Genomic DNA, 27,523 nt, shown 5'->3' on the forward strand with positions numbered 1-27,523 from the left:
CCCTTCATTGAAAAAGATAGAACCAATATTTTGCTGCCGCATATGCTGTACTTGCAAGCAAGTACGATGTTGAATGCGACTTTTTGCATTGGAAGACCAAGCCATATGCGGAGTTTATTTTCTGCTCGTGATGTGGGATTTTAACAGTCACTAGATATAAGTACCGGGCGAAAAAGGCAGACATCGACCCACACACATAGAAACACATTGACTTAGACGCACACATATGGTTAAACCCAGGATGGATCGTTAGCAGGCCAGCCTAAATGTTTCTAACCGGCAAAGATGTTCCATTAGGGGGGTGTATGTTTCGCAAGCGTAGAGAAGGGAGGGATTTACCGTGGCCGAGAAGACCTGGAGCTTCATGCGGAGCGAGAGACCAGGTAGCTTCCACACAGCGTAACGCAGCCGATGAAAAGATAATGGCGCTCAACTGACTCGGAGTGAGACCTCTGCTGTTAAACCAGAGCCGGTCAAAAGCACACTGGCCAGGTGTGGGAATCTCTCCAATCTCTCCACAACTGCCGCATCACCAATTGTGAGATGTGGGGGTGGATTATCCGATGGTACAAAATACCCAGGCAGGTGCTTAGTTTTGGTGGGGCTGATGGTAAGGCCCACCTCTTAGTGGCAAGCTCCGGATTCAGCAGCAGTGCCTCCAACTCCTCTGAGTGAGCAGAAATCACCATATCATCGGCATACATAGCATGGTTGAGCAATAGGGAGCCATCCCTTGACCGCACCTGGGCATCGATCAGCCTCCCATTGTATCTGTACCATATGGTAATTCCTCCGGTACAGCCATCGAAGGCTTCACGAAGTACGTAGTCAAAATATGTTAAATAATGTGGGAGCCAGAGGACATCCCTGTCACACCCCAAGGTGGAGAGGGAATGGCTCTGACTGACGGGCACGTAGTTTGACGTGGGGCCGCTCACCATCATGAAGGTCCTTAGGATCGTGAGCAAAGGGCGAAGGACTCCGAAAGCATGAAGAACAACCCAGAGTCCAGGCCTACTGATAGTATCATACGCCTTGAGCAGGTCAACAAAACACATACATTCACTCACACGCACACATGGACCTACAGACACGCAAAAAAATGGACTTACATTGACGCACATGGAGCAATGCACCCAAAACGACTAACACACACGGCCAAGGACTGACACACACAGACATATCGACTCACACACACAAACACATGGACTCACACATACATATGCATCCACTTTAGATACACACACATGGAGTTACATACACACATATCGACGTACACACACACCGACTCACACACAGACATGCGTGGACTCACACACACATTGACGTAAACAAACATATGTACTTACACACACACATATCGACTAAGACACACACACTTGGACTTACACACACATATATCGACTGACACACATTACCCTACACATACACATATGGACTGTGACACACAGACATCTACTTTAGATAGACACACATGGATGAACACACACATAACGACTCGCACACACGCATCGAGTTACACACACACATCGAGTAACACGCACACATGTATGGACTTACACACACATGTGGACTAACAAACACACACATATGGACTGACACACACATACACATGGACGTACACACACACATGGACTGACACACAGACACACAACGCACATTGACTTACACACTCAGATGGAGCCATGCACACACGTCAACGAACACGCACACATGGACTAACACACACAGAGCGACTGATACGCACACAAATGGACTGACATGCAAACACTTAGACGTAGACACACACATTGGGCGTTGTCCGTTCGAAAAAAACCGACACACACATGGACTTAAACACATGCATGGACGTACACGCACACACATATCGACTCAAACACGCACACATCGACTCACACTCACACATGGACGTGCACAGCAATCCCCGATGATGGCACAGCTATCAGCATCGCAGTACAATGTATGAGTAAATAGCGTGACGTGAGCAATCGAAATAGAAATGCATAGAAGAAAAAAGTTGAAATGAGTGTATATTAAAGAGCAGCAGTACGCACACGTAAGTTGAGAAGCAGGCTACAGTCGAGATTATAGACTGCCAGTACGCAGACTCAATAACAAGAATTGCTACAATCGCCATGAAAGGCTGGCAGTACACTGAGTGAGGTAAAGAAGCAAGCAACAGATAATAATAATAGTTCAATTTGTAACGCGCGCAAATTTGCAGATATAGTGGCCGCAACTCAGAGGCTCAGAGCCAAGCTCAGAGTCGCTCAAAAGCATGATTGTAGAGGTGAGTTTTTAAGTCTCTCTTGAAGGAGGCGATTGAGGTGATGCTGCGAATGTGCAGAGGGATATTATTCCAGACTGTTGGGGCTGCCACCGAGAAGCGGCGCATAGACATGACCATCCTGGATCTTGGTAACAAAAGGAGGTAGTGAGTCGCGCTGCGCAGGCATCTGCCGTGTGCTGAGCTGCAAGTTGTCAATAATGAAGAAAGGTACGGCGGGCAGGCGGATATGAAGGCATTGTGGCAGAGGCAGGCGGTCTTGAATGTGACCCTACTGGCGATGGGTAGCCAGTTGAGAGCACGGAGATAATAGACTGGCATACACTGATAATGGTGAAAATGAAAATTAGCAGTGTAGAGAATAGGTTGGCAGTGCACTGACGTTAAGTAATCAGCAGGCAGCAGGCGACATCACAGACTGCCAAAATCCTGATTAAACACAAGATTCAGGTACGATTCAACACAGTACATAAAATCCGTGATCTGGTCCCGTCTGTAAAAGACGTGGTTCCAGACATACAGTACCCTGGCGTCTACAAACTAAGTTGCCTCTGTGGTAGCAGTTACATTGGAGAAACCAAACGACATGTCTCGGACCGCATCCGCGAACATAAAGCAGACCTGAAACACGGTAGGACAAACACCTCAGCCGTGGCAGATCACTGTTACAATTCAGTGGGCTCACATGACATTGACTTCTCCAAGACAGAGGTTCTCTGCAAGCCATCTGGCTACCATGAGAGATTCGTTCATGAGGCGATCCACATATACAAACACAGAGACAATTTCAACCGAGAAGATGGATTCTGGCTCAGCAATCATTGGAAGGACGTAATAAACCATTTCGGATTTTAACTGATTGTTGTTCACGTTTACGGTGACTTTCAGACCGCAGTCCACTCACTGGCATTAAATGTGTATCTTGTGTTCTCCACAAGGAATGCATTATTTGCTCCGCTGCGGGTCTCCTGCCACCGTTCTCCCATTCACATGTTTCATTGCTTCTACATACTATTAACATACCCTCCCTTTGTTAATGCTACCCCCCTCCCTTTGGTACTGCTGATCCTGCATAATGCATGGGCATAATATGACTTTGAACCCCCCCCCCCGCCCACCTCCTACGCATTTCCCATAAATATGCTAAATTCCTCTTGATATGCACATTCTTTTGTTAAGGCGCTCTTCTTCCACCTCCAACTCAGCTTATATATAAGCTCCTAGCTTGGCAGTGTCTCATTCTTCACCTGAAGACGGCTGCTTGCGTTGTAGCCGAAACGTCGTGAGAATTATTTTATTATGTTTTATTTTTATTATTTTATTACTTCCCTTCTACGTGACTTTACCGAAAAAACCAAGAAGATGGCAGTAGACTGTCGCAGCGTGATAAAAGCGCAGGGAAAAAAGGAAAATTTAGCAACCTAAAAATAAAGAGTTTTGTGCACACAAACATTATTATTGTAATATGTGCCAACCTTTTTCATAATAGTAAACAATGAACCTAAGTTGTTATCTGCACACAAACATAATTATTGTAATATCTGCCAACTTATTTGTTTCATAATAGTAAGCAATGAACGTGAGTTGTTATCTGCACAAAAACATTATAGTAAGATTTGCCAACTGATTAGTTTCATAATAGTAAACAATGAACCAGAGTAGTTATGTGCACACAAAGATAATTATTGTAATATCTGGCAACGTATTTGTTTCATAATAGTAAGCAATGAAGGTGAGTTTTTATCTACACACAAACTTTATTATTGTAATGTTTGTCAACAAATGTGTTTACTAATATTAAACAATGGACTTGAGTTGTTAGCGTAAGAATCAAGGAAATTTGTACTTACCATAGCCATGTTGAGGCCTTGTGCCATGCGTAGCCCGTCCTGGCCTACATTGGCGAGGCGGCGGAGTTGGCACGTTGCCAGGCTAGGGGCTGGGCCGCTACCTCCCCACTCAGCATCCCCCGCCCGTGCAAGAATAATGCTATGTAAGCACTAAAATATTATTATCTACGGAATCTGTAGTATAAACTGAACGCATCGTGTTGGGGGGGGGGGGCGAAGAGGACATGACACTGTGAAGAAATATCCACAGCGTCATGTGTGTACGTGTTGGCTGTAAAACGCGTAAAAGGAAATGTCCCCGTGAGTTCGAGCGAAGGCGCATCACTTGGCAGGGTCCGCCACCCCCACGCAATTGGTGTCAGTTGGTAGGGTCGATGTCCAGCAGTAAGTAAATCAATAAATAAAGATTGGCACAAATGTGTTAATTAAACTACTTTAAAGTTTACGGATAGAAAATCGGAATAGCCTATTCCCACCGCGGGGATTAGGGCGCCGTTTGAGAGCCAAATCCCTCGCAAGCGCGAGCGTGCAGAGACTTTTATATATAAGAAAGATGATGAAGAAGAGTTTAGCGAAAGTGTACAGCACAAAATGATAGCAATTTCAAATGCGCATGGTTTCTACTGGTGTTTTATTAAGCATTCTTGAGATAATAAATTACAAGATTTGTTAAAATATATTCCCTTGTAAAAAGCTATCGGATGTTGACCAAGTTATTGAGGCACGTTATCTTAGCTAGATTTATATAACGCCTTTTCCAACACGCTGTACAGCAATTATAACATTGTAAGTAAGATGATAATGATTGTAAATGAATAGGCTTATTGTAAGTGCTGTTGTTTTAATGTCAGTCACACGGGAGGGATTGTTACGGAGGGGTTGGGATAGTCCTGGTCCGAGCTGGGGGGCGATAGAAAACTTGAGGGGGGGGGGGGGAGTAATGATGCATTGTGTTGGGAAGACAAAGAGGGTCAGGAGCAGTGGTGGTTCGTGATATTTCCATTAGGCGGGGCTGTTGTAAGTGAAAATGTGGTGTTCTAATCGGTTGATCAGGACCCAGTTGCTTTCAAGTTTTCAAGTTTCATTTATTAGGTGTAGCCCTGTGAGCCATGCGGCTCTTGAGTCGGGTGCAACCGCAACAAACAAAATATGAACAGAGAACATCTTAAAGCGACGACGCGCAACAGAAACATCCTGGAAAAAACAGCAAATCTTCCAGAAAAAAAAACACTATTACAACGCTGTGTGCAAAAATCCCAATATGATGCAAGTCAAACAATAACAACCATAAGACATAATCATAGGGTTTTTCCCCTTTTTCCTGGCAACAAAACTGAAACCTTTTTACAAGGATTCATGTCTGCATTAACCACAATACTTGCAGTCAAAATGCAAACAAAAAACACACTATGATAATATATGCATTGCAGACATTAATCCTTGTAAAAAGGTTTAAGTTTTGTTGCCAAAAAAAAAAAAGGGAAAACCCCTATTATTATATTTTGGTACTGGCAAAGGAGGTCTAATGATGAACCATAAGACAATTTAGATTAAAGTTATCAGGCCAACTCCGCACTTCTGCAAGAAACATGGCTTAACCATATGTTTTCGAAATCACCAAAATAAAGCTATAAATACAATGTAACAACAGTAATCATAGGAACTTTGATTCAAATTTAACAATAAACGATATACATAACATGTACGACCAAACTTGCAGTCATATCTGGCAGCATGACACTCCCAGTGTATGATGTGTGAATGAGTCAGTGTATTGAGTGAATGGGTCAGTGGTTGTGTGAGTGTATGATCTGCGAGTCAGTGTATGATGTGTGAGTGAGTCAGTGTATGATGTGCGAGTGTATCACGGCATCCTCCCCGCCATCGTGGTCTCCTCCACGCCATCGCGGCCTCCTCCACGCGCGCGCGCACCACGTAGCACGTCCACCCAATCCAATGCTTGACATTCAAGTTCTACTGCATTTGAATATTTAGAAGTGACACCACAGAGTTCCTTGCTAATTCTTTGTTTGCTTGCACCTGCTGCCATTGCTGTTGTTTTCTCTTAGACGTGAAGACCGTGAGCTGCTATATTTGCACGGTGCAACCTCGCGTTGTGACATCGTCTCATTGCAACCACGGGCGCCTTTTTCAACGCCCTGAATGGGTCTCAAACGGCGTGGCTAAAATGCGAAGCTGATCGCCACGATGAAGGGGGATATCTCTCACTCTGACGCCATCACAGCTGCCCCGAGACCTCCTCGAGGCACAAATCAGACCGCGGCGTTGCAAGCAGCGGTTTCTAATACGAACAACTTAAAATTTAATTTTCGTTACGCAATTCGCGTTGAAAGAATTGTGACATTTTATTATAAAAATAAATTCTCATCTCCAGTTACTTGGTTGGGACGGTGCCCCAAACGCCCCCTAGTGGCCAGGAGCCAGGTGGTTGGAAGAGGCCCAACCGCTCCCCATTGGTGAAATACTATAATTTATGCACAGCTAGAATTAAATAGAGTATGTATACTATTTCTTTAACTTCAATAACCTTCGCGTAGACAGATGAATAATAATGAAAGGATCACTAATTTAAAGATGTAATATACGAATATTTAATATTATGAAAGTAAAATTTAATTAAAAGGTGGTCACCAAGTAAAGGCCCCATAGGATAAATAGAAAGTGTGTTCATAGAAGTACCTACGAGTGGTGGCCCTAAGCTTTACTCTGGTTTCTCTTCAGAGCGAATACCGTATTTTTCTGCATATAGCCCGTGGGTATATACCACTGCATTTGCTGTCAGAATTGGATGCGAAAATGGTGACGGTCTTGTTGTACAATGAATCGCTACAGCATTGCCATCTGTTGTCAAACCGTAAACGCGTCCAGGACTCACTGGGCATCTGGACTGGTGCTCGACAGTGGCGGCTGAGGCTCAGAGCTGCTGTCCTCTGAGACGACAGAGGACGATGGAGAATGGCAGAAGAAAGTTGACAAGAGAGTGTCATTCGAGAGGACAGGCTGGCAGAAAGCAAAGAGGACGAGGAGAGCACCGAGTGCCTCATCATGGTCTATTTCCGGGAAATTCCCCCAATTGTCTGACTCTTCAACAGAAAACTTGGCTTTATCCGAAGAAGAGATAACAGCTAAGCTAAGGTCTTTCCCGAAATCTGTGAATGCCGAGAGTTTGTTGGACCTTGTTGATGAAAATTGCTATTCATTGTTGGATGACTTTTTTGCTGAGCCGGACTAAACACCCTGAGCCATGGCGCTCTCTGTTGTATCGGTCAACGTGCGAGGAATCTGGGGAGCAGCTGAACGTAAAGCAACGGTTCATTATTTGCGGACTCTAAAGGAGAGACATTTATTTTTTGCAGGAATGTCACCTGCCTTATTCCCTCGACCAGGCAAAACTGGCTGAATCCTGGGATGGACAATGTTTTTGGTCTGGGAGCAATGTTAGCATTGCAGACTGCATTATGTCGATGCCATATATAGAGGAACTGCAGTACGTCTAATTAATGTATATGCTCCTACGCAGTCTTCGGAGTGAGTGGAGCTGTGGGGAAATATATCTGCCCTGCTGGTCACACAGAGACATGTTGTTCTGGGTGGAGATTTTAACTGCCCACTCAGCTTATCAGACGTTCTGCCTGCCACTGGGAGTTGGAGGATAGATCCTTCCTTTAGAAAGCTCAGTGCTTTAGTCAAGAATTTAGATTTGACTGATACTTTTAGGTGTTTACACCCAGCCCAGAAAGCTAATAAACAAACCTGATTCCAGAAGTTGCCTCCGCGACCTTTATTACAAATTTATAACATTTTTGACATGCGTTTTTCTGGATTTTTTTTTGTTATTCTGTCTCTCACTGTACAAATAAACCTACCATTAAAATTATGGACTGATCATTTCTTTGTCAGTGGGCAAACGTACAAAATCAGCAGGGGATCAAATACTTTTTTCCCTCACTGTATGCCACCTTCAGATGTTTACCGCCTAACCTGCAGGCTGCTTTGGCGGGTGGTGGAGGTGGATAGGGTAAGAATGCGCAGTGAGGCAGCAAAAAAGAAATGGCAGTGGCCTCCGCTTCCATGCCGCACATGTTGATACAGGCAGCACTTATAAAAAATAGCCATAGTACTGGGAATTGAGGAGTGAGACTCGGGTCGGCAATTGCGGATTCTTGTTTGCTATATATCTGATAGACCAGGAAAGAGTGTTGTGGTTGTCAGTACTTTCCATGTGTTGTGGAACTGTGGGCGATTCTGTATTGGTGGCAATGTCCATCTCGTGGGTTGTTGTTATTTTTAAACTGTTGACTGTATATAACTGAAATAAAAGCTTTTAAATACCTTTACTAAAAATTTCCGTGGAGAGGCGGGTACCCTGGCCGTCAGGCCAGTGGGTGCTTTGCCAATAGATATGGAGAACTGCCAAGCTGTGGAGATTATCCGGGATGAGCAAGCCACGTCGACTGCTGCGGAGGTGAAAGCTGCCACAGCTCAAGGGTCAGTCTCGACTGAGGGGAGGCAGCTGCTGGGGAGGCTGGACGTGCCTGCTGGCCTCGACAGGAGTGCTACGGACATTGGGGAGTCTGCTGGCCAGGGGGCACAGACTGCTAAGGTGAATGCAGAACCTGCATCGGCGGAACAGCACCAGGAACGTGCAGGGTGTCGGCGCGGTGGGCAGGGAGCAGGCTTCACACCGGGTCGTGCCAGACGCCACAACTGTGTCCGGGTTGCCTTCAAGGAGGAGGTGACGGAAGAGGTGACTATGGACCGCTCGATTTTTGTGCGAACGTACGGTTATGGGAATGTTGCAATTTGAGCCCATGGACCTATTTTGTTTGATAGCTTTGCCGGGCGGCAGAGCCTTTGATGTCAGTTTTAAGACGAGCAATTCACTACAACGCTTTCTGACACGTTTTGAGGAAAAAGCAGGCGAGAGGCCCCTGTCTCTGCTCAAGCTGCATTTACTGTCAGAATTGGACGCGAAAATGGTGACGGTCTTTTTGTAAAATTAATCGCTACCGGATCATGATGTGGAGGTCTGGCTGCGACAGCATTGCCATCTGTTGTCAAACTGCAAACGCGTCCAGGACTCACTGGGCATCTGGACTGGTGCTAGACAGTGGCGGGTGAGGCTAAGAGCTGCCGTTGGTGCCCTGCAATACATTCCGAGCACCCTCAACATTGGTGGTAGTAAAGGCTTCGTTGTCTACGAAGGCCAACCCAAGCTCTGCAGAAGGTGCGGTGGACGGGGTCATCTAGCAGCGGCATGTGAAGCACGAGTGTGCTACCGCTGCAAGTCTCTGGATCATGCAGTGGATAATTGCCAAGCCCCAGCGCAATGCAACATTTGTGGAAGCAAAAACCATTTATACCGGAACTGCCCTGAATCATATGTAAATATGGTCCGGGCGTGTAAAAACCAGGCCGCTGATGGAGGGTGCAGAGAGAAAGCTGAACCTTTGTTGGAGCACACTCCACATAATTTGGCTACTGACGATGTTGATGGAGCGACAGTCATCCAGAAAACGCCACTATTCGAGCAGGAGAAAAGAGAGGAGCTGTGGATGGGGGAGCATCTCCAAAGTCAGCAGGAAGCTCCAAGGCCAATGTGATGGAGGAGGCAGTCTCTGAGCCAACTGTGGCTGACTGGGCAGTGGAAGTTGAGACAGCAGAGGACGATGGAGAACGGCAGAAGAAAGTTGACAAGAGAGTGTCATTCGTGAGGACAGGCTGGCAGAAAGCAAATAGGAAGAGGAGAACACCGAGTGCTTTCTTCATCATGGTCTATTTCCGGGAAATTCCCCCAATTGTCTGACTCTTCAACAGAAAACTTGGCTTTATCCGAAGAAGAGATAACAGCTAAGCTGAGTCAAGAGATTGGGTCTTTCCCGAAATCTGGGAATGCCGAGTTTGTTGGATCTTGTTGATGAAAATTGCTATTCATTGATGGAAGACTTTTCTGCTGAGCCGGACTAAACACCCTTAGCTATGGCACTCTCTGTTGCATCGGTCAACATGCGGGGAATCTAGGGAGCAGCTAAACGTAAAGCAACGGTTAATTATTTGCGGACTCTAAATAGAGACATTTATTTATTTCAGGAATGTCACCTGCCTTATTCCCTCGACCAGGCAAAACTGACTGAATCCTGGGATGGACAATGTTTTTGGTCTGGGAGCAATGCTAACAGATGCTTGGGTTGCCATCCTCATAAGAAGCCGAAGTGTGGGAGTACAGAAGGCCCAGGAAGTTGTTACTGGCCGACTGCATTATGTTGATGCCATATATAGACGAACTGTAGTACGTCTAATTAATGTATATGCTCCTACGCAGTGTTCGGAGTGAGTGGAGCTGTGGGGAAATATATCTGCCCTGCTGGTCACACAGAGACATGTTGTTCTGGGTGGAGATTTCAACTGCCCACTCAGCTTATCAGACGTTCTGCCTGCCACTGGGAGTCGGAGGATAGATCCTTCTTCTAGACAGCTCAGTGCTTTAGTCAAGGATTTTGATTTGACTGATCGCCATTTCCGATCATTGCTACAACGCTGTGGGCTCTCATGAAATTGTCTTTTCCGAAACCAAGGTGCTCTGCAAACCTCCTGGCTACCATCAAAGGTTTGTTCACGAAGCCATACAAATTTACAAACACAGACATAATTTCAACCGTGATGATGGGTACAAACTGAGTAATCATTGGAAAGATGTTATTAACCATGCAAAAAAGATTTAACTACACATATTTGGACCATCTTATTTGACAGACTATTCTTTAGTTACTGTACAGTTTACTGATAGACAGCCAGTTTTGTTTTATCATGTTTAGCTTCTTTTTTCACACGCTGGTTTCCTGCTTTAAGTTTTACCCACCAAGCAACATAGCAGGAGGCTGTTTCTTCCTGACCTGCTTTTTTGCTTTTACCATCTACATGGCAGGGGCTCGGTCCCATTAGCAGCAGTTGCACTTTAACAACTCTGGCACCCCCCCCTCTCAGCCAGTCTACATAACAAAGGCTCAGTCCTTTGTTATGTAGACTAGCTGTAGTTTCAGCCGCACCAACCTTACCATAATAATAAAAAGGGGGCCTGTCCTGGCTCCTCCCCCCTCAACCAGTATATATACGGGGTCGGATCTCTTGGAATTTCTCATTTACTTGATACAGCAAGCGTGATGTGACGGTTCCACCTGAAGACGGAAGCTTGTGTTGCCTCCGAAACGTCGTGATTTTTATTTTATTTTACTTTTATTAATTTAAATTTTTCACCTACGTGACTTTACCGAATAAACCCAAGAATATGAGTCCTTGCAGTCACGAAAGCTTCAAATCTAGAAATACTTTTAGGTGTTTGCACCCAGCACTTCCTGGTTTCACCTGGGTCAGTAGCTCAGGATCTTTGCATTCGAGAATTGATTTTCTTTTTGTTTCTGCTAAGATTACAGCAGAGCATGTGGAGACTGTGCCAGTCTCTTTTTCGGATAACAAATTGGTTATGGCGAGGATTCAAATCCCGGGTGGAGTAATGTTAGGGAAAGGGATCTGGAAAATTAACACGAGTTTCCTGGAAGATGAGAAGCTGGCGCGGGCCTTCATTCAACATTATGAAGAATGGAGGAGCCTACAGTGTTATTTCGGCACCATGGCTGAATGGTGGGAGATGGTTAAAAGTCGGACTAGGGGTTTCTATCAGGCACACAGCAAAAGGATGAGTGTTGGGAATGCGATGAAGGGCTTAAATGACAAGCTGGAGAATGCATACCGGTTGCTGGAATTAGGCTTTCCTATGGTTGACGAAATAAGGGATTTAAAAGACAAGATTTCCTTGTCACTTGAAAATCAGGCAGGCCAGTTCGTTTTTAGGGCACGAGTTAGGGCAGTGGAAGAGGGAGAAAAGTGTACGCGTTTCTTTTTTAGAAAGTGCAGGAAACCCAACAGTGTCATCCATGAGCTCGATAGCCCTAGCCTTGGTAGGCAGACACAGACGGAAGGTGTTGTTGAGGTTGCACGAGAGTATTATGCAGACCTCTATAGCCATAAAATATCGGAGGTGGACACCCGGGATTTTTTCTTGGGGAAGTTAAACAACAGGTCGAGGCCTCGGATGAGATGAATGGGCAAATACAAATGGACCAGCCAAATTTAACGGCAAGTTAGTGGAAAAGCACAATACAGTGCTTTTCCACTATGTTCCGAGTCAAACTGACACCAAACTGTGATACACTGGATTCACAAGACATCTGTATCTTGCTCGGAGCCAAGCAAGGCCAGGGATAAGTTTAATAACACGTCGGTTGCGTGCAACGTCAATCGGTACACTGTGAGGACACGGCATCACCGAAGTGGCGAGATGTTAGCTACCTCGCCTGGTATGCAGGAGTACATGGGTTTGATCCAGACCCTGACGTTTGTTTAATTAGAGTTTGCATGTTCTCCCCACAGTCGCGTGTATTTTTCTCCAGGTCCTCTGGTTTTTCTCTCCACATTTAGAATCAACATGCGTTTAAAGCATTTGGCTGCTATAAATGTCCACATGATAAAGCCACTTCGTTGAGCAATCAGTTGTGGCTAGGTCGCTTCTTAAAAAGAGTGAAATAGCTCAGTGGGGCCTTACCTGGACAAAAAAAGAAAGTTTAGTTTTAGTATCTACACACGTCTCGGCTTCTTCCATTGCCGCAAACGTCGGCAGCGCAAAAACAACCTGGCGCCTTTTGACCCAACCGGCGATGGCATGGCCACGGCACGGCCCGGTTGCGTAGTGGAAAAGAGAGGGAGGAGAAATTTCCCCAGCCCCCGGCTTGAAGGGCGTTACACCTCCTTCTTCTCGCCGTGCTTCTTCATGTGTATCTTCATGTTGGTCTTGTAGGGAAACGTCTTCCCGCAGAGCTCGCACGCGTACGGCCTCGCGCCGGTGTGCGCTTGCTCGTGCTCCCTCACGTACGTGAGCCGTGTGAACGCCTTGCCGCACTTGCTGCACGCGTAGGGCTTCTCCTTGGTGTGCGTGCGCTGGTGGCTCCTCAGGTAGTCCAAGTGCGAGAACTGCCTCTCGCACACAGTGCACACGAATGGCTTCACCTCCTCGTGCGTTTTGCGGTGCCTGTTGAGCGACGACGTGCTGGAGAAGTTCTTTCCGCAAGCGATGCATGGGAATGCCTTCTCACCTGTGTGCGACGTCAGGTGCCGCTTCAAGCAAGACAGCCGGGGGAACTCCTTCCAGCAAACCCCGCACACTTGCAGCCTCACTTCCTTTTCCTCGTCCTCCTCATCTGGGAAACACATTCCACCGCGACCACAGACGATGTCTCTCGGCGATTGTGGTCGTACATAATTTGCACAGTCAATGAAGTGTGTTGTACAGTTCGGAGACTGAGACGAGATGTGAGAGGTAGGATAGTGCGTGGCAGAGAGTCTTGTGATTTGAGAGGGGAAAATGTGTGGAAGGAAGTAGAGTAGAGATGAGACAGTGTGTGGAGAGTAGAATGAACGAGAAGGGAGAGGCAGGGGCGAGCCCATGAATACGATTTTGATCTTGAAACGGGATCCGATTGCAGTGGGAGCCATTGGAGGAAGTATGTATGATACGTAGCTTTAGCGATTTCATTTAGGGTTACTACGATACGATACATACATTGAATGCATGTTTAAAAATTTCATAGCAGATAGGATTGTTTCCTGCAAAAACTTTATATTAAATTTCAGTTCATATAGGTAGGCTCAGAATTTACCTTGTTTTTTTACTTTACATTTTACTGTGCAATAATACAGTATTGTAATTAATAAATACATACATACAGTATATATACAGTACGGTACTGTAAATTGCTCCGTTTTGCTAAATTATCACCATTCTTTAAGACTCCTGGGTAGGCTAGGCCATCTTCGACTTACGATATTTTTGAATTACGATGGGGTCGTCGTAACGCATCTCCATCGTAAGTAGAGGACTACCTGTAATGGAATTTTGACGCTGCTTTGATCGCACACGTGGGGAGAGAGAAGAATGCCGCCGCTACTCACCATCGCTACTGTCGCTGCTCTCCTCTGCGTCGCCCTCATTGACCATGGGTGCGCGATGACTCCAGCCACTCCCCTCCTCCTCCGCATTGCCGTTCTCCACAGCAGCTCCATCTCCCGGGCAGTCGTCCTCCACCTCTAAGCAGCCGCAACAGCAACAACCGTGGCTTGGACTCTCACCCTCGGGATTGGGAAGAACGTGATTGGTTGATAAAATGATAAAATGTATTCTCAACTAAAGAGTGAAGACTTTGTCTTTCCGACTTCAGGCAGTCCCCGGGTTACGGAAGGGTTAGGTTCCCGAGAAATAATCGCAACCCGAATTTACCATATGTCAGAACATTTCCCCCCCAAAATCAACAATTAAATCGCATATCCAGAAATGGTTGTGCCTCCCCTACCGTTTTCTCTCAGTACTGTATCGTATTGCTGTACATACGCTCTGCACTTCCTATGATTCTTTCATTTGATCGAACATCTACCCTAACACTACCCATAATTAAACTAATGGAACATATATTGAACTGTGTCCAATTGTTTATGAATACCGTCTTACGCCTCGCTCTGCTGGATTCATCTGCAACCTCACCGCGTCGCACTGTTTGCGCTTACGTAACTAATGCAAACATTTACGCATACAGTATTGCATTTTTTTACATGATTTTTGGGAGCATTTCCGTAAGTTGGGTCTTCCGCAACCTGGGGATTTTCCCGTATATTCATGTTGTCCGATTCGTCGAGTAATCGAACCGACTAGTAGTGCAATCGATCATCTAGATAGCCGCATGATTGTAACAGTGACGTCGCCAGTAAGAGGCGAGGGTGTAGAGGTGAGTGCTCGCCTACCAACGCAGGAGAGAGCGACGTTTCTGGGTTCCTCCTGCCAGCCCTCGCCACCACCGCATCCCTCGTCCCCTCCCTCGAGCTCTTCCCCAACTCCAGGTCCCTCTTTTCCCACACATCTCCATGGTGACCGATGCTGCTGTGCTGGAGCTCCACTGCTAACCTCACCCATGTCTGCCGTGCAGGGAAAACAATGGTATGAGAACTGTGATCTCGATTATGGAAACAAGTGAGAAGTCTAACGTCATACTTTGTAAATATAGATTGAAAACTCATCTCTTCAGAACGACTTTGTGTTTAGATTGTTGTCCTTCCCCCGCACCTCTGATTAATCCATGTGTATACATGATTATTTATTATTTTGAGTTGCGTCAACCTTTAAAGATGCTACAACATCGTTTGTAAGCGTAGGGCATTGTGTACCGGTGAAACATCCAAACTGAAAACTTCATCACTACCTGCAGGTAAATCACAACATTCTTTCACTTTATGAACAATTAGGATGAAGGCAACAAAAGGCCTAATGAACTCCAAGACAGTTTGGGAATTGGCATCTGTGTTTTTCGATGGCGGGGATTAATTTTTACCAAGATCTGATGGTAGCAGTATAATGTTGGATCTACTTCAACAAAATTTTTTTTTTTACCAAGTAAGGCCCACTGAGCTACGTAGCTCTTTTGCAGAAGCAACCTGGCCACCAATCACAGCTCAACGAAGTGGCTTACCATGTGGAAATCTATCGCAGCCAAATACTTTAAATGCATGTTTCTAAATATGGAGGGAATAACCAGAGGACCTGGAGAAAAAACCCACGACCGTGGGGAAAATATACAAACTCAAAACATACAGCAGGCGTCCGGGTCAGGATCGAAACCATGACATCCGGCATACCAGGCAAGCTAGGTAACACCTCACGCCACCACAGTATACTGCATAGTTTTTATTGACCTAGGCCAAGGGTCGGCAACCTACGGCTCCGGAGCCGCATGCGGCTCTTTACGGGCTGCTTCTTGACGATGAGTACGTATGTACTCAGATGCATTGCGGCTCTTGAAATACTGAATTTTGTACCGAATTGGAAAGAAATGGCTCTTCTTGTTATTTTGGTTGCCGACCCCTGACCTAGGCCGTGGTCTACTGTGGAGAACGTGACAGACTCAAAAATGGGCCTCTTGCAACAACCTAAGGCCGTACTCCTGAGCAGCTGTGGGCAAATACTCCGGTGAGCGAAAAACGGACCCTCATCGCTGTTTTCCTCCATCTTCACCTCCGCGTGGGCAGCATCGGCTCCTCCGCCTCTCCGCGAATCCGACATCTCTGCACGCGACAACGCCAAACGAGAATAAGATATCGGTCGCTTAAACCTCGGCTCATCCGATAGCAGCCCAGAGGATTTCCACCAGTTGGGACGTCTGAGAAACAAGAAACAAGCACAAGGAAGAATGTCCACGAATCGGGAAAACCTCACGGTCATTACCACCTAATAACACAATTTGCATGTACAGCCCTTTTATAATTTAACTTATGATTCGTAGGGGATATTTTGATCATACTTATGCATACTAAAATAAACTTTTTATTTTAATAAACTTTTTATTTTAGTATGCATAAACTTTTTATAAACTTTTTATTTTACCAGGTAAGGCCCACTGAGCTATATAGCTCTTTTTCAGAAGCGACCTGGCCACAAATGACAGCTCAACGAAGTGGCTTATCGTGTGGACATTTCTAGCAGCCATATACTCTAAACATGCGATTTTAAATGTGGAAGGAAAAACCGGAGACACGCAAACTCCACATATACAGGCGTCAGTGTCACGATCGAACCCACGAGCTCCTGTATACCAGGCGAGGCAGTTAACATCTCTGACGCTGATTGGTCAAACCCTGAGCGATTAATCACAGAGGGCTCACACCAAGCACAATAACCCCCCCCCCACCCCCATTGTGGATTACCACTGGATCAATCCCAAACGGATAAAACCTTGATGTATCAACTCCTAATAGATGATATCCCAAACTTACCAATAATCCCTGGCTGCATCAGACAACCGAGGAATTACTGATTAATCAATCCACAATAAGTCATACAATGAACTGCTCAAAGATCAATCTCTGATGGATCACACTCATAGCTCAGGCTCTTGATGGCCCACATTGATGATGGCCCACATTGATGATGGCTCTCCGATGGCTCTCTCTGTGATGTCTCTCTCTCTCTGATGTCTCTCTCTCTCTCTCTGATGATGTCTCTCTCTCTCTGATGATGGGCTCTCCGATGGCTCTCTCTGTGATGATGGCTCTTTCTCTGATGGCTCTCCGATGGCTCTCTCTGTGATGATGGCTCTCTCTCTGATGATGGCTCTCTCTGATGATGGCTCTCTCTCTCTGATGATGGCTATCCGATGGCTCTCTCTGTGATGATGGCTCTCTCTCTGATGGCTCTCCGATGGCTCTCTCTGTGATGATGGCTCTCTCTCTGATGATGGCTCTCTCTGATGATGGCTCTCTCTCTGATGATGGCTATCCGATGGCTCTCTCTGTGATGATGGCTCTTTCTCTGATGGCTCTCCGATGGCTCTCTCTGTGATGATGGCTCTCTCTCTGATGATGGCTCTCTCTGATGATGGCTATCCGATGGCTCTCTCTGTGATGATGGCTCTCTCTCTGATGGCTCACATCTCTCACGGCTCACATCTCTCACGGCTCACATCTCTCACGGCTCACATCTCTCACGGCTCACATCTCTCACGGCTCACATCTCTCACGGCTCACTCCCCTGATGGTGGCTCACCCGCCGATGGCTCACAGCTCTCAACACTCCTGACAAGTTGAAAACCACGGTGGCGAACGGTGGAGGGCTCGAGGTGTCGACCTTCACGCAGCAGTCGACAGAGCCTGGCCCCAGTCGCTCTCTCACCTGGAGGCAGCCGCTGGTGTTGGGGGGGGGGGACGGCGGCGAGTTCCCTGTCCACGGCTCGACGGCGTTCGGAGACGAAATGGGCCGCGAATCACCACCGCCGCCACCGCCGCCTCTCACGGCCACCATCAGTGGCGATTACCGCAGACTCGACAACATCGGCGCCGGGGAAACAAAGACGGCCGGACGCGGCGATGTCCAGGGCAGCGCCGGCACCGCCGTCACCACGTCGCGCGCCATTGCCGACCGTCAATAGGCGCTCGCTAACTGCACTTTGCCTCGGCGGCCGTGTGGTGGTGGTGGTGGGGAGGCTACACGGGGGACCTTTGTCTGTGTGGTGGTGGTGGTGGGGGGGTGCGTTCGCGAACTAACAATTCACGCGTGCGTCAAACTGTTTTACGGGGGTGCGTTCGACAATTGCAAACGCTACGCCGAGTGTTTGTGGCAATCCCGTGTGGGGGGTGGGGTTGCGTTCGTGAGCCACACAACGCCAGCGAGAGAAATGTTGACGGGGGAGGGGGATGGGGGGGGGTGAGAGAGAAGGGGGCGTTCGTGAACTGCAACTGTGATGTGGTTGGATAGAGGGCCTCTTCGTTGTGTGATATATTGGAGGCTTTCGCTACCAATGTTATTCATAAGTCAAGGGTTTTTTTTGGGTTAGATCGCGGAAATGTGTCGTTAACCCACCACTGATTAGTAAACAAGACGTGCCAATTAGTTACTACTTTGTAAGGTTTATGGGGGCTTACTCTCCAACGCGACCGGTGTGCTGAAGTGGTTTAGGTGGCAAGCCTTACGAATTGTCTGTGTCGGGTGGTGGTCGGTTAACGACACATATTTACGCAATCTAATGGGCCCCACGCCCAAAATTGTGTTGGGCAGTGGTCACCTGCGTGACGAGTGCTGAACCAGCGGTGGCAATTCCACGTTCCTGTGGCAGGGGTCAGTCTAGTAATGGGTTGACTGCTCACGAAGTGGCACTCATGTTAAATTTTGATTTTAAACTTTCGTGACTGCAGGAATTCATATTCTTTGGTTCTTTCGGTAAAGTCACGTGGATGGAAAACAAAATAAACAAAAACTCACGACGTTTCGATCGCAACGCAAGCGGTCGTCATCAGGCTTATGGTTATGTGGAAACCCTCCCCGTAGAGGCGGTAATATTTAGATTTTAATCCAAAATCTAAACGTCGTGAGCTTTTGGTTGTTTTATTTTGTTGTTTTCTATCTACGTGACTTTACCGAAGAACCAAAGAATAGTGGCACTCATGTTATCAAGACCAGAGCGATGGTGTTCTGCTTGCAGACTCGCCTCCGCCGTGGCTGAAATGTCTGGATGTGTTGTCTCTGCGTGGCTTTTTTTGTTACGCAGTTTTGAAAAGATCAGATTTCCTTTTGCTTCATTGTTGCACTTTATTTATTTTGTAGTGAACAGGTCGCCCACAGCATCGTGTGTGGCCTGGGGTGTGCATTCCACTTCCAACGTTTCAGTGACCCAGATCCCTCATGCAAATGAGGCTATCCTGCTCGCATTGTTTTTTCTTGGGATTTATTTTTCTCAAAACTTTGTTTTTTAGAGTTTTCCTAGATTGGTATTTTGTACCTTTTATTTGCACCCCAGGTTTCTGAACAATAGAGGACGTTGTCTCAACGAGCTCTCATCTGGTCATAAAGTTCATGGCTAAGATGATTAAACCTACAAAAGTATGAACCGTAAAAAATAAATCTAGATTTGAAGTTTTCGTGACTGCAGGGATCTATACTCTTTGGTTCTTTCGGGTAAAGTCACGTAGGTATAAAATAAATTAAATCACGACGTTTCGATTGCAACACAAGCAATCATCATCAGGTGCTGTGGTTTTCCCACCTGATGATTTAATTTATTTTATTTTATACCTACGTGACTTTACCGAAAGAACCAAAGAGTATGAACCGTTAAGTTACAACAGTCCAACCCATGGACCTTCTAGACCAACATACATCATAATTTTTTTATGGAAAAAAACCAAAGCGTTATTTCGGCGACAGGTCTCTACAAATCTTGAATGACTGCAGGAATTCATGTCAATAAAAACACACAAAGAGCACAGAGACGAGGCAGTTTACTTATTTTCATTTAATTCCGAGCTTGCGTCAAAACGACCTTCTTACACGCCGAAGGGCGCGACTGCTTACGTCGTAATTTATTCGTCAGAGCAGGAAACGTGTTCCACACGATCAAACGACGAGACAAATGTATGAGCGCGACAGTACTAAGTCGGAAAGCCATTTGATCAACCCTGTGAGAGTGATGGACCGTGTTCAGGTTGTACGTGCACAACACATCAGTAGACTTTAGCACATTTTAATACAGGTTTCCCTCGCTTTACGTGGGTTAAATTTGTCCAAGTTCGCATGCGTGCGTGCGATGAGCCTCTTTAGACCACAAGTTCGCTCTATGCTCTTTGAATTCACTCATGCGGCTACGCGATTGGACGTGTGAGACGCGACTCGACCAGCAGCCGTCTCGTGCTGTTTCGATCTGTGTGCCCTTTTTTTGGAACTCATCTACTTCATAAAGCGAGGTAAACCTGTATGTGGTTCTTTGTACTGAGAAACCTTATCCATACGTCAACTGTTTCTCTGAATTATCTGTTTAACCACCGCACGATTGTATAGGACAGCACATTAGATTGAAAACAAATTTTCGAGATTGAAAATTAATTTCTTCCGAACTTATTTTTGTCTTTAGTTTACTGTCCTTCCCCCGCATCTCCGATTAGCATGGTTGGCTACAGACAGTGCTGAAGAACTTCAACATACGTATTTGTGGAGACTATAAATATGAAATAACATTCCGAATGAAGGAAATCAACAAACATAATTCCCCTTACGTCTGCTAATCACCAAACATGATTTTGGTATCAACTAAAAAATACCTTTTAAAACTCACAAATACTGTCAGGCACCTAACATGATGCAAAAACCCAGTATTGAGCCACTACTGCTTACTATCAAGAGTGATATTTGCAGTCTGATGCTAGGTTCACACTTAAGTGCGATCATTTGTCCAAATTGCTTTTGAACTAGCACAACCAAATCAACTGTGATTTGATTTGTCCACATCTGAGCCCAAAAATAGGAAATTAAACGGCGTATTCAGGATTGTAACATAGTTCCCAAATGTGCATATGAAAAATGTTACGACATTTCACTGAGCAGATAACTCCAAAGTCGAGTGTCTCAACTGTAACCGGTCTGCAACTATTGGCAGACGTCACCATGTAAGGCATTCAGTTGCAAGCAACCAAGTTACAATGGGTAACCAATGGTGTTTTGACTACTTTCAAGCACCGCAAGACGAGCTACTATTCACAGAGCCCTGGCTTCAATGTGAATAAGCGATTTTTAATGTCTCTTTTACAACGCAAGTCTCATACGTTGATAGCAATACGCCCTTTTGGCCTGCTTATAATTGTTGGGACTAAATTATGTTAGCAAACACCTATTTGGGCCAGCAAATTGCACGATGGGGTGGTTTGACCAACAATTATTTCCTTTGGACTCATGGCACCAGACAATCATGCTGTCAACCAAGAGGAGAGACCCATTAGGTAAAATTGCTGAGAGTGCTAAGAAGTTTAACTTTGACAGCTGGGATTGTAGTGTAAGTACAATGACACCACTCCCCACAAATCACACCATGTTTTTACAGTGTCAAGCCAAATAAAATCAATAAAATACCTTAAATCATATCCAGAAATTGTGCATTTCATCGCACGGTTCTGCTGGATATATCGCACCACTCGTAAAAAAGACAGCTCCTCCAGAAACACTCATACAACTTTAGACGCGTAAACCCGCACGCAAACCAGGCTACTTTGAGTAACATGTGCTCCGGTAATGTTCCCATGGCATTGTGGGTACTTCTCATGATGCAGCGCAGCCAAATAATCAAACTCCTGCGCTTGGGACCGTCAGCAGCGTAAAGACGCAAGCGAAACAACCAAACGTAACGTTACGGAGCGGAATAACATCTTAGGAAGGTGGCGGCATTGATCAGGTCTAGCGGTCACTGCCGCAACGTTGAGGGTGCGGCCGGAGGAGGGACGGCGTAGCCCAGTACCCTCTGACGTGCGTGCTGCTTGTGCTTCTTCAGCGCCTGGTCCCTGAGCGCCATAAGCAGGTAGACCTCGCTGTGGTCCGTGTCGGCCTGCTCCTGCGCGTACTCGATGGCGCGGCTCAGCACGCGCACCGCTTCCTTGTGAGTGATCCGGCTCACGGGCACCGTCTCCTCCTCCTGCTCGCTGTTGTCGCCGTCGCTGGCGTCGCCGCCGCCATCGGCGCCGCGTCCGCCTGCGCCGCTACCGAGCGGCGCGCGCCCCGGGTCGGCGGCGTCCACCTCCAACCACTCGGCGACGTCGCTCTCCCCGACGCGGTCGCAGCCCGGCACGGCGCGTAACACCTGCACAAAGCTGCGCACACTCAGTCCCTCCTCGTCTTCCTGCACCCCGCGTGTTCCCTCCCCGTGCGCTCCCCCCGCCGCCTCTCCCCTGGCAGCAAGGTCGGGGATACCGGGCTCAGCCACCCCCCACGCACGCGGCCACAGCTTCCTCCAGCAGCGCTGCAGCGTCCTCTCGTGCACAGCGTCCCAGGCGGTGGCGACAGTGTACAGGGCGTGCTTCACGGTGAAGTCTTTCCAGTAGGACTGCAGGTCGGCATCCACGCCCAAGGCAATCCCGCGCGCCACTTCACGGCGGTACAGCGCTTTCAGGTGGCCTACGGCGCCCTGCTCCAGGGGCTTTAGCGCTGGCGCCAAGTTCGGGGGGAGATAGAAGACGGTGATGTCCCCGCAGCACAGCGAGCCGTCGTCGGGGTGTGCGGGTGAGTTGTCAAGCAGCAGCACGGCCTTGGGCGGTAGCCCCAGCGCTTCCAGGTTCTGCGTCACCTCCGGCACGAACCTTTCGCGGAACCAGCGGCGGAAGATGTCGGTGGTGACCCACGCACGCCTGTGGTTGTAGTAGTGCACGGGTAGCAGGCTCACGTCCAGGTTCCTGAACACCCTCGGGTGGGCAGCCCTGCCCACGACGGCGAGGGGCAGCCGGTGTGCACCTGCTGCGCTGGCGCACAGGAGCAGCGCGATGCGATCCCTGCCGACCCGGCAGTTCCCGGCGGCGGTGCGCGCGGGGAGGCTCTTCCAGTAGAGCCCCGTCTCCGTGGCGGCGTACACCTGCTGTGGGCTTAACCCCTGCTCCTCCAGGAATTTCATGAAGCTCTCCCGCGCCGCCAGGGCCTCCGCCGCATCGTCCGACACCTTCTCCACCACCACCTGGGGGTACGGCGCAGGGAAGGCGCCGCCCATGCGGACGCGTGCTAGCGGGTTGGCCAAGTCCTCCTTGGCGTGCGCCAGGGTGCTCACGAAGCTCTCCCGCCCCAGGTCCATGCCCGACACGCCCAGCTCGCCGATGCAGTAGCGCCGCTTGAAGTTACGGAGCCAGCCGGCGCTTGCGGCGAATGGCTCGGTGAGGCCCAGGTGTTCGTGAAAGTGCCGCGCCTGCTCGATGAGCATGGAGCTGGTGATGGGGAGGCCCATGGCACGGTGCTGCCGGAACCACTTGTACACGGCCTCCTCGAGCTGCGGGAAGCGCGACTCGCGGATCACTTTCATGTACGAGAGCCCCGTGTCGACATCCAGCACCTTGTTGAGCCGCCACAGCTTCTCCTTGGCCTTCTTGATGTCGTAGATGGTGCGGTGGCCCAAGTTGAATTCCAACGCGAGCTGCTTGGCTGTCTCGCCCTTCTCCAGACGCCGTAGGATGCGCAATTTCGTCTCCAGGGACAGCACGATCCTCTTCCGGAGCAGCGGTGACGCGCCGGGTGTCAGGTACGCTTGCTTGCGCTTGCCAGAATTCATCTCTGCTTGGAGGACAGAGCCATGTGTCAAAGGGCGCTGCAACATTGCCTGCTGCACCCGTCTCGCAGCCACACGCGCGGGGATTACACTGAGAAGCTGGACAGTTGGGAGCCAAAAATGTTGATTGATATGGAGTGGTATCGGGCAACGAATAATTACGTGCACTCCTAAAGTACAGAGACTGAATGCTGGAACCCAGAAAATGCTTTAATCAGTTATATAGTTCAGTGAACTGCATCTCCAATGACTCCACAAAAGAATAAACGTCAACATTTTATGCAATTTGGCACTAAGATGGAAGATGCACAACCCATTAAACAAACATCTCTTGTAGACAGGTAAATAAGCGATCTGTCTTGATGCGGGGCCCGGGGTAAATCACAGTGTGGGCCCCCCCCAACGCCTTCACATCTGCAACCACTGTGACATCGAAGCGCGGGGGGCCTCCCAAAGTGCGGGGCCCAGGGTGGCCGCCCCAAGTCGCCGTTATCCCGAGGGGACAGCCTCCATGTCTCAGAATGTCAAGTTTAGAGATTCACTGGATCAGTGCAGAGAGACGTATTAGACACTTACGCGAGTGATTCTGCAGTCACGTCACTCACCAACTGTGATGGCTCTTCTTAATAGAGCCTCAAGACTTTATTTAGTTATTAACAAAGCTTCAACCTAACTCTGATTAGCTCGATTGGCTACCTATTTTCACCGTGGCACAGATGGGAAGCCACATGTCTGAGGATCCCTTCGAGTGACCTCCCTACCCCATACACCAGGGGGCACCCTTTCCCACATTGTCACCTGCGGGGCTATGTTCGTCCTCCAACAGTCGAACATTCACACAGGAACATCACGTGATGGGCATGGGCGGAGTTTGCGGGGGAGAGGAGGGACGTTGCACGCTCGTGCCCCCCCCTCACCCCCAAACTGGACACCTTTATAAATTTCGTTTCAGTAGTTTACAATAAAGATTTTTTAAAATATTAATGATATGCACCCGCGATTCCTAAAGTGAGGGAAAAGCGATCCCCTGCCTACCCCAACCCTCCCCCAAAATATGGAAGTAAAACTCCACCGATGGTGATGGGCATTTAATTATTGACAACCGGGCCGAGACTGGAAACTCACTGCGCTTAACCACATGTGATAGAATCCCGGATTAGAATTCGGTGCTCCTGGCCTAGGAGCCACCTCTCAATTTGCCCAAGTTGTTAAAATGTCACGCTCATCGAGAGAAATTATGAATTCATAAATGCCTCCAACCAGATGACAGCGTATTGATGTGCATCACCTCTTTTTTTATCAAGGAAGACCAGTTTATCCGAGGTTACATAATTACAGCTGTATATTATTTAGTTGTGAGGGGCCGTCCATAAATGACGTCACGCGATTTTGGACGATTTTTTACCCCGCCCCATCTCGTCACACGGCGTCACATATTCGTTTCCCTTAGGCAGTTGCATCGACGTGTGTAACCTACGTGAGTGAATCTCAACAGCCACCCGCAATTCGGGACGGTTCTCAAGATCAGCGAGTTACCAATGGCTGCACAAAATCCTCCACGTGAAATATGGTTGGTTGATGGCTAACTGCACCTACATTTTGGTCGGGTTATCACATTACTTGGCATACGAGAAAATGTGGTTCGAAGTGGTGAGCCGGGATACGAAGGACCGTGGTGGAGTGGTTTGCAGACAACGAACCATGTCATGTAATGGGACACCTATTGGGCAAAAGAGACCCGCTGCAGCTGCTGCTGCCGATGATGACGATACGAATAATGACAACTCTGATATTGACGATGACACTGCTGCTGGCTGATGACAGTGCTTATCAAGCACCAACGCTGGGCACCTCGATGGCGAGATGTTAACGACCTCATCTGGTATACAAGTCGTGGGTTCGATCCTATGCTTGTATATTTGGAGTTTGCAAGTTCTCCCCGTGGTCGCGTGCATTTTTCTCCAGGTCCTGAGGTTTTTTCCTCCACATTTAGAAACACGCGTTTAGAGTATTTGGCTGCCATACATTTCCACGCAATAAGCCACTTTGTTGGACTATCATTTGTGGCCAGGTCGCTTCTGAAAAAGAGCTAGAGTATTCTCTCGATTATATCCATGCTAATGACAGGGAGGACGGCCGAGGATAATTTAAACTCCGGGATAATCTAAAATTATCCATTTTTCGCGGATCTCTAAGAGAAAAATCACTAATATAGGTATAAATTATGGTTAAGTTAAGAAAATGTAGTTTGTTAATTAATATTACAGAAATAGTAGTACTGACGATTTTTATTGTTACTCTTTAGATTCATAACAAATACTAACGATCGACCGATTGATTCTCGTGCTCAGTGATAACACTTCCCAGCTCCCACGCAAAAGACTCGGCTCGCTAAGTGAACAGCAGAGCCACGCCAATCAAAATCAAACTCCGCCCACTGTTGTAATGATATGCAACTACTGTACTGAAGAGACGATCACGTGGAATTCAGATTAACGGGAGCATATATTTGTTAGGTTTAAACAAGGGACTTGTAATAAACATTTCTACGAATAACAACGTATAACCGTTTTTCGATTATTAATTTGTGATTTAGGGAAAATCCACGAGTCATTAGTTTGTCAAAATCTCAGGTGCGCAATTAATCCGCAAACCGAATAAACTGCACAAGGATAATCGAGAGTTTACTGTATATAGCTCAGTGGGCCTCACCTGGTAGTAACAAAAAAAAAAACTTTTATAGCTGTTTGAGGTCCGTGAGCGATACTCACCATCACCACTCGAGTCTTCCAGTGTTACCTCCACTTCTCCCCACGACTGCGATGGCGTTTCGCTCGTCATGTCGCCCGCCGTCTCTCCTGCTGTCTCTCCCGCAATTCCTCCCGCCATCTCACCATAGTCGGCATATTCGCCTTCCTGTCCTGCGGGCGGGTATACGTACAGATGGTGGCAGTTAAAAATCAAGGCTGCAGCGCTAAAATAACTGTCACTGTCTGTCCATGCAATAATAAAATAACAATTTAGCCCATCAGCCTATGGTTCTTCTACATGAGGGTTCTTCAACTATATTTCTAGTGAGCCGCATTCACACATTCAGCATGTGCTGGCGGGCAGCGTGACATCATGTCACGTGAACAGACGTTATGACATCACATGAGGCACGTCTAACTTGTACATCTTCATCTCCAGGTCTCATCCATCTCTTGTTTAGTCTGTTCTCCTATAACATGGTAGTTGCGTTCCTGAAGAACACCGCGTTATGGAAAAGCCGCGTTATAATAAAAAAATATATATAATATAGGGTAAAGCACAGTCCGTGATAACACGTGAGATGCGTACGCAGGCTGAACAAAGATCGAGGCACGTGGGTAGCATCTAGAAGCATCCAGCCGCAACCCGCATTGTGACGCTACGCCGAGGCAGCTGTACAACCTCTTATTCCTATTCGCGCGACATCGTTCCAGTCACTCGATCGTGTTATATTGTGTTATATCCAATTCGCATCCGCGTTATAAGAAAAAATTGCGTTCCCTAATACATTCATCGCGTTATATCCAATTCACGTTATTAAAGCAACACACGGCGTTATAGGAGAAACGACTATTTCTCTTTTATTTCACGAATCTTTACATCTCGTCTCAGCTCTCTCATCTCTCTTTTCCTTATCCTTCCATTTCAATAATCTGTTTAGATGTATATCTCTTGGATCTCGG

General features: G+C 47.3%; 2 protein-coding genes across 2 annotated transcripts; both read right to left on the minus strand.

The window, feature by feature from the left end:
* Nucleotides 1-6,655: 6,655 nt before the first annotated feature.
* Nucleotides 6,656-18,306, minus strand: LOC133356422 (gastrula zinc finger protein XlCGF7.1-like). Its single transcript, XM_061573940.1, has 5 exons — nucleotides 17,921-18,306; nucleotides 16,240-16,317; nucleotides 15,004-15,174; nucleotides 14,161-14,295; nucleotides 6,656-13,409 (listed from the first exon to the last, which is right to left on the minus strand). The coding sequence occupies exons 2-5, from the start codon at nucleotides 16,313-16,315 to the stop codon at nucleotides 12,952-12,954; spliced, it is 840 nt and encodes a 279-aa protein (XP_061429924.1). The 5' UTR covers nucleotides 16,316-16,317; nucleotides 17,921-18,306; the 3' UTR covers nucleotides 6,656-12,951.
* An 880-nt stretch (nucleotides 18,307-19,186) lies between these two features.
* Nucleotides 19,187-27,341, minus strand: LOC133356492 (jerky protein homolog-like). Its single transcript, XM_061574023.1, has 2 exons — nucleotides 26,582-27,341; nucleotides 19,187-23,815 (listed from the first exon to the last, which is right to left on the minus strand). Exons 1-2 carry the CDS (start codon nucleotides 26,697-26,699, stop codon nucleotides 21,972-21,974), a joined length of 1,962 nt encoding a protein of 653 aa, XP_061430007.1. The 5' UTR covers nucleotides 26,700-27,341; the 3' UTR covers nucleotides 19,187-21,971.
* Between the last annotated feature and the right edge of the window lie 182 nt (nucleotides 27,342-27,523).

The sequence above is a fragment of the Lethenteron reissneri genome, chromosome 54 (genome assembly GCF_015708825.2).
Source record: "Lethenteron reissneri isolate LAM-NWPU_2019-01 chromosome 54, ASM1570882v1, whole genome shotgun sequence".
In the NCBI taxonomy this organism is placed as follows: domain Eukaryota; kingdom Metazoa; phylum Chordata; class Hyperoartia; order Petromyzontiformes; family Petromyzontidae; genus Lethenteron; species Lethenteron reissneri.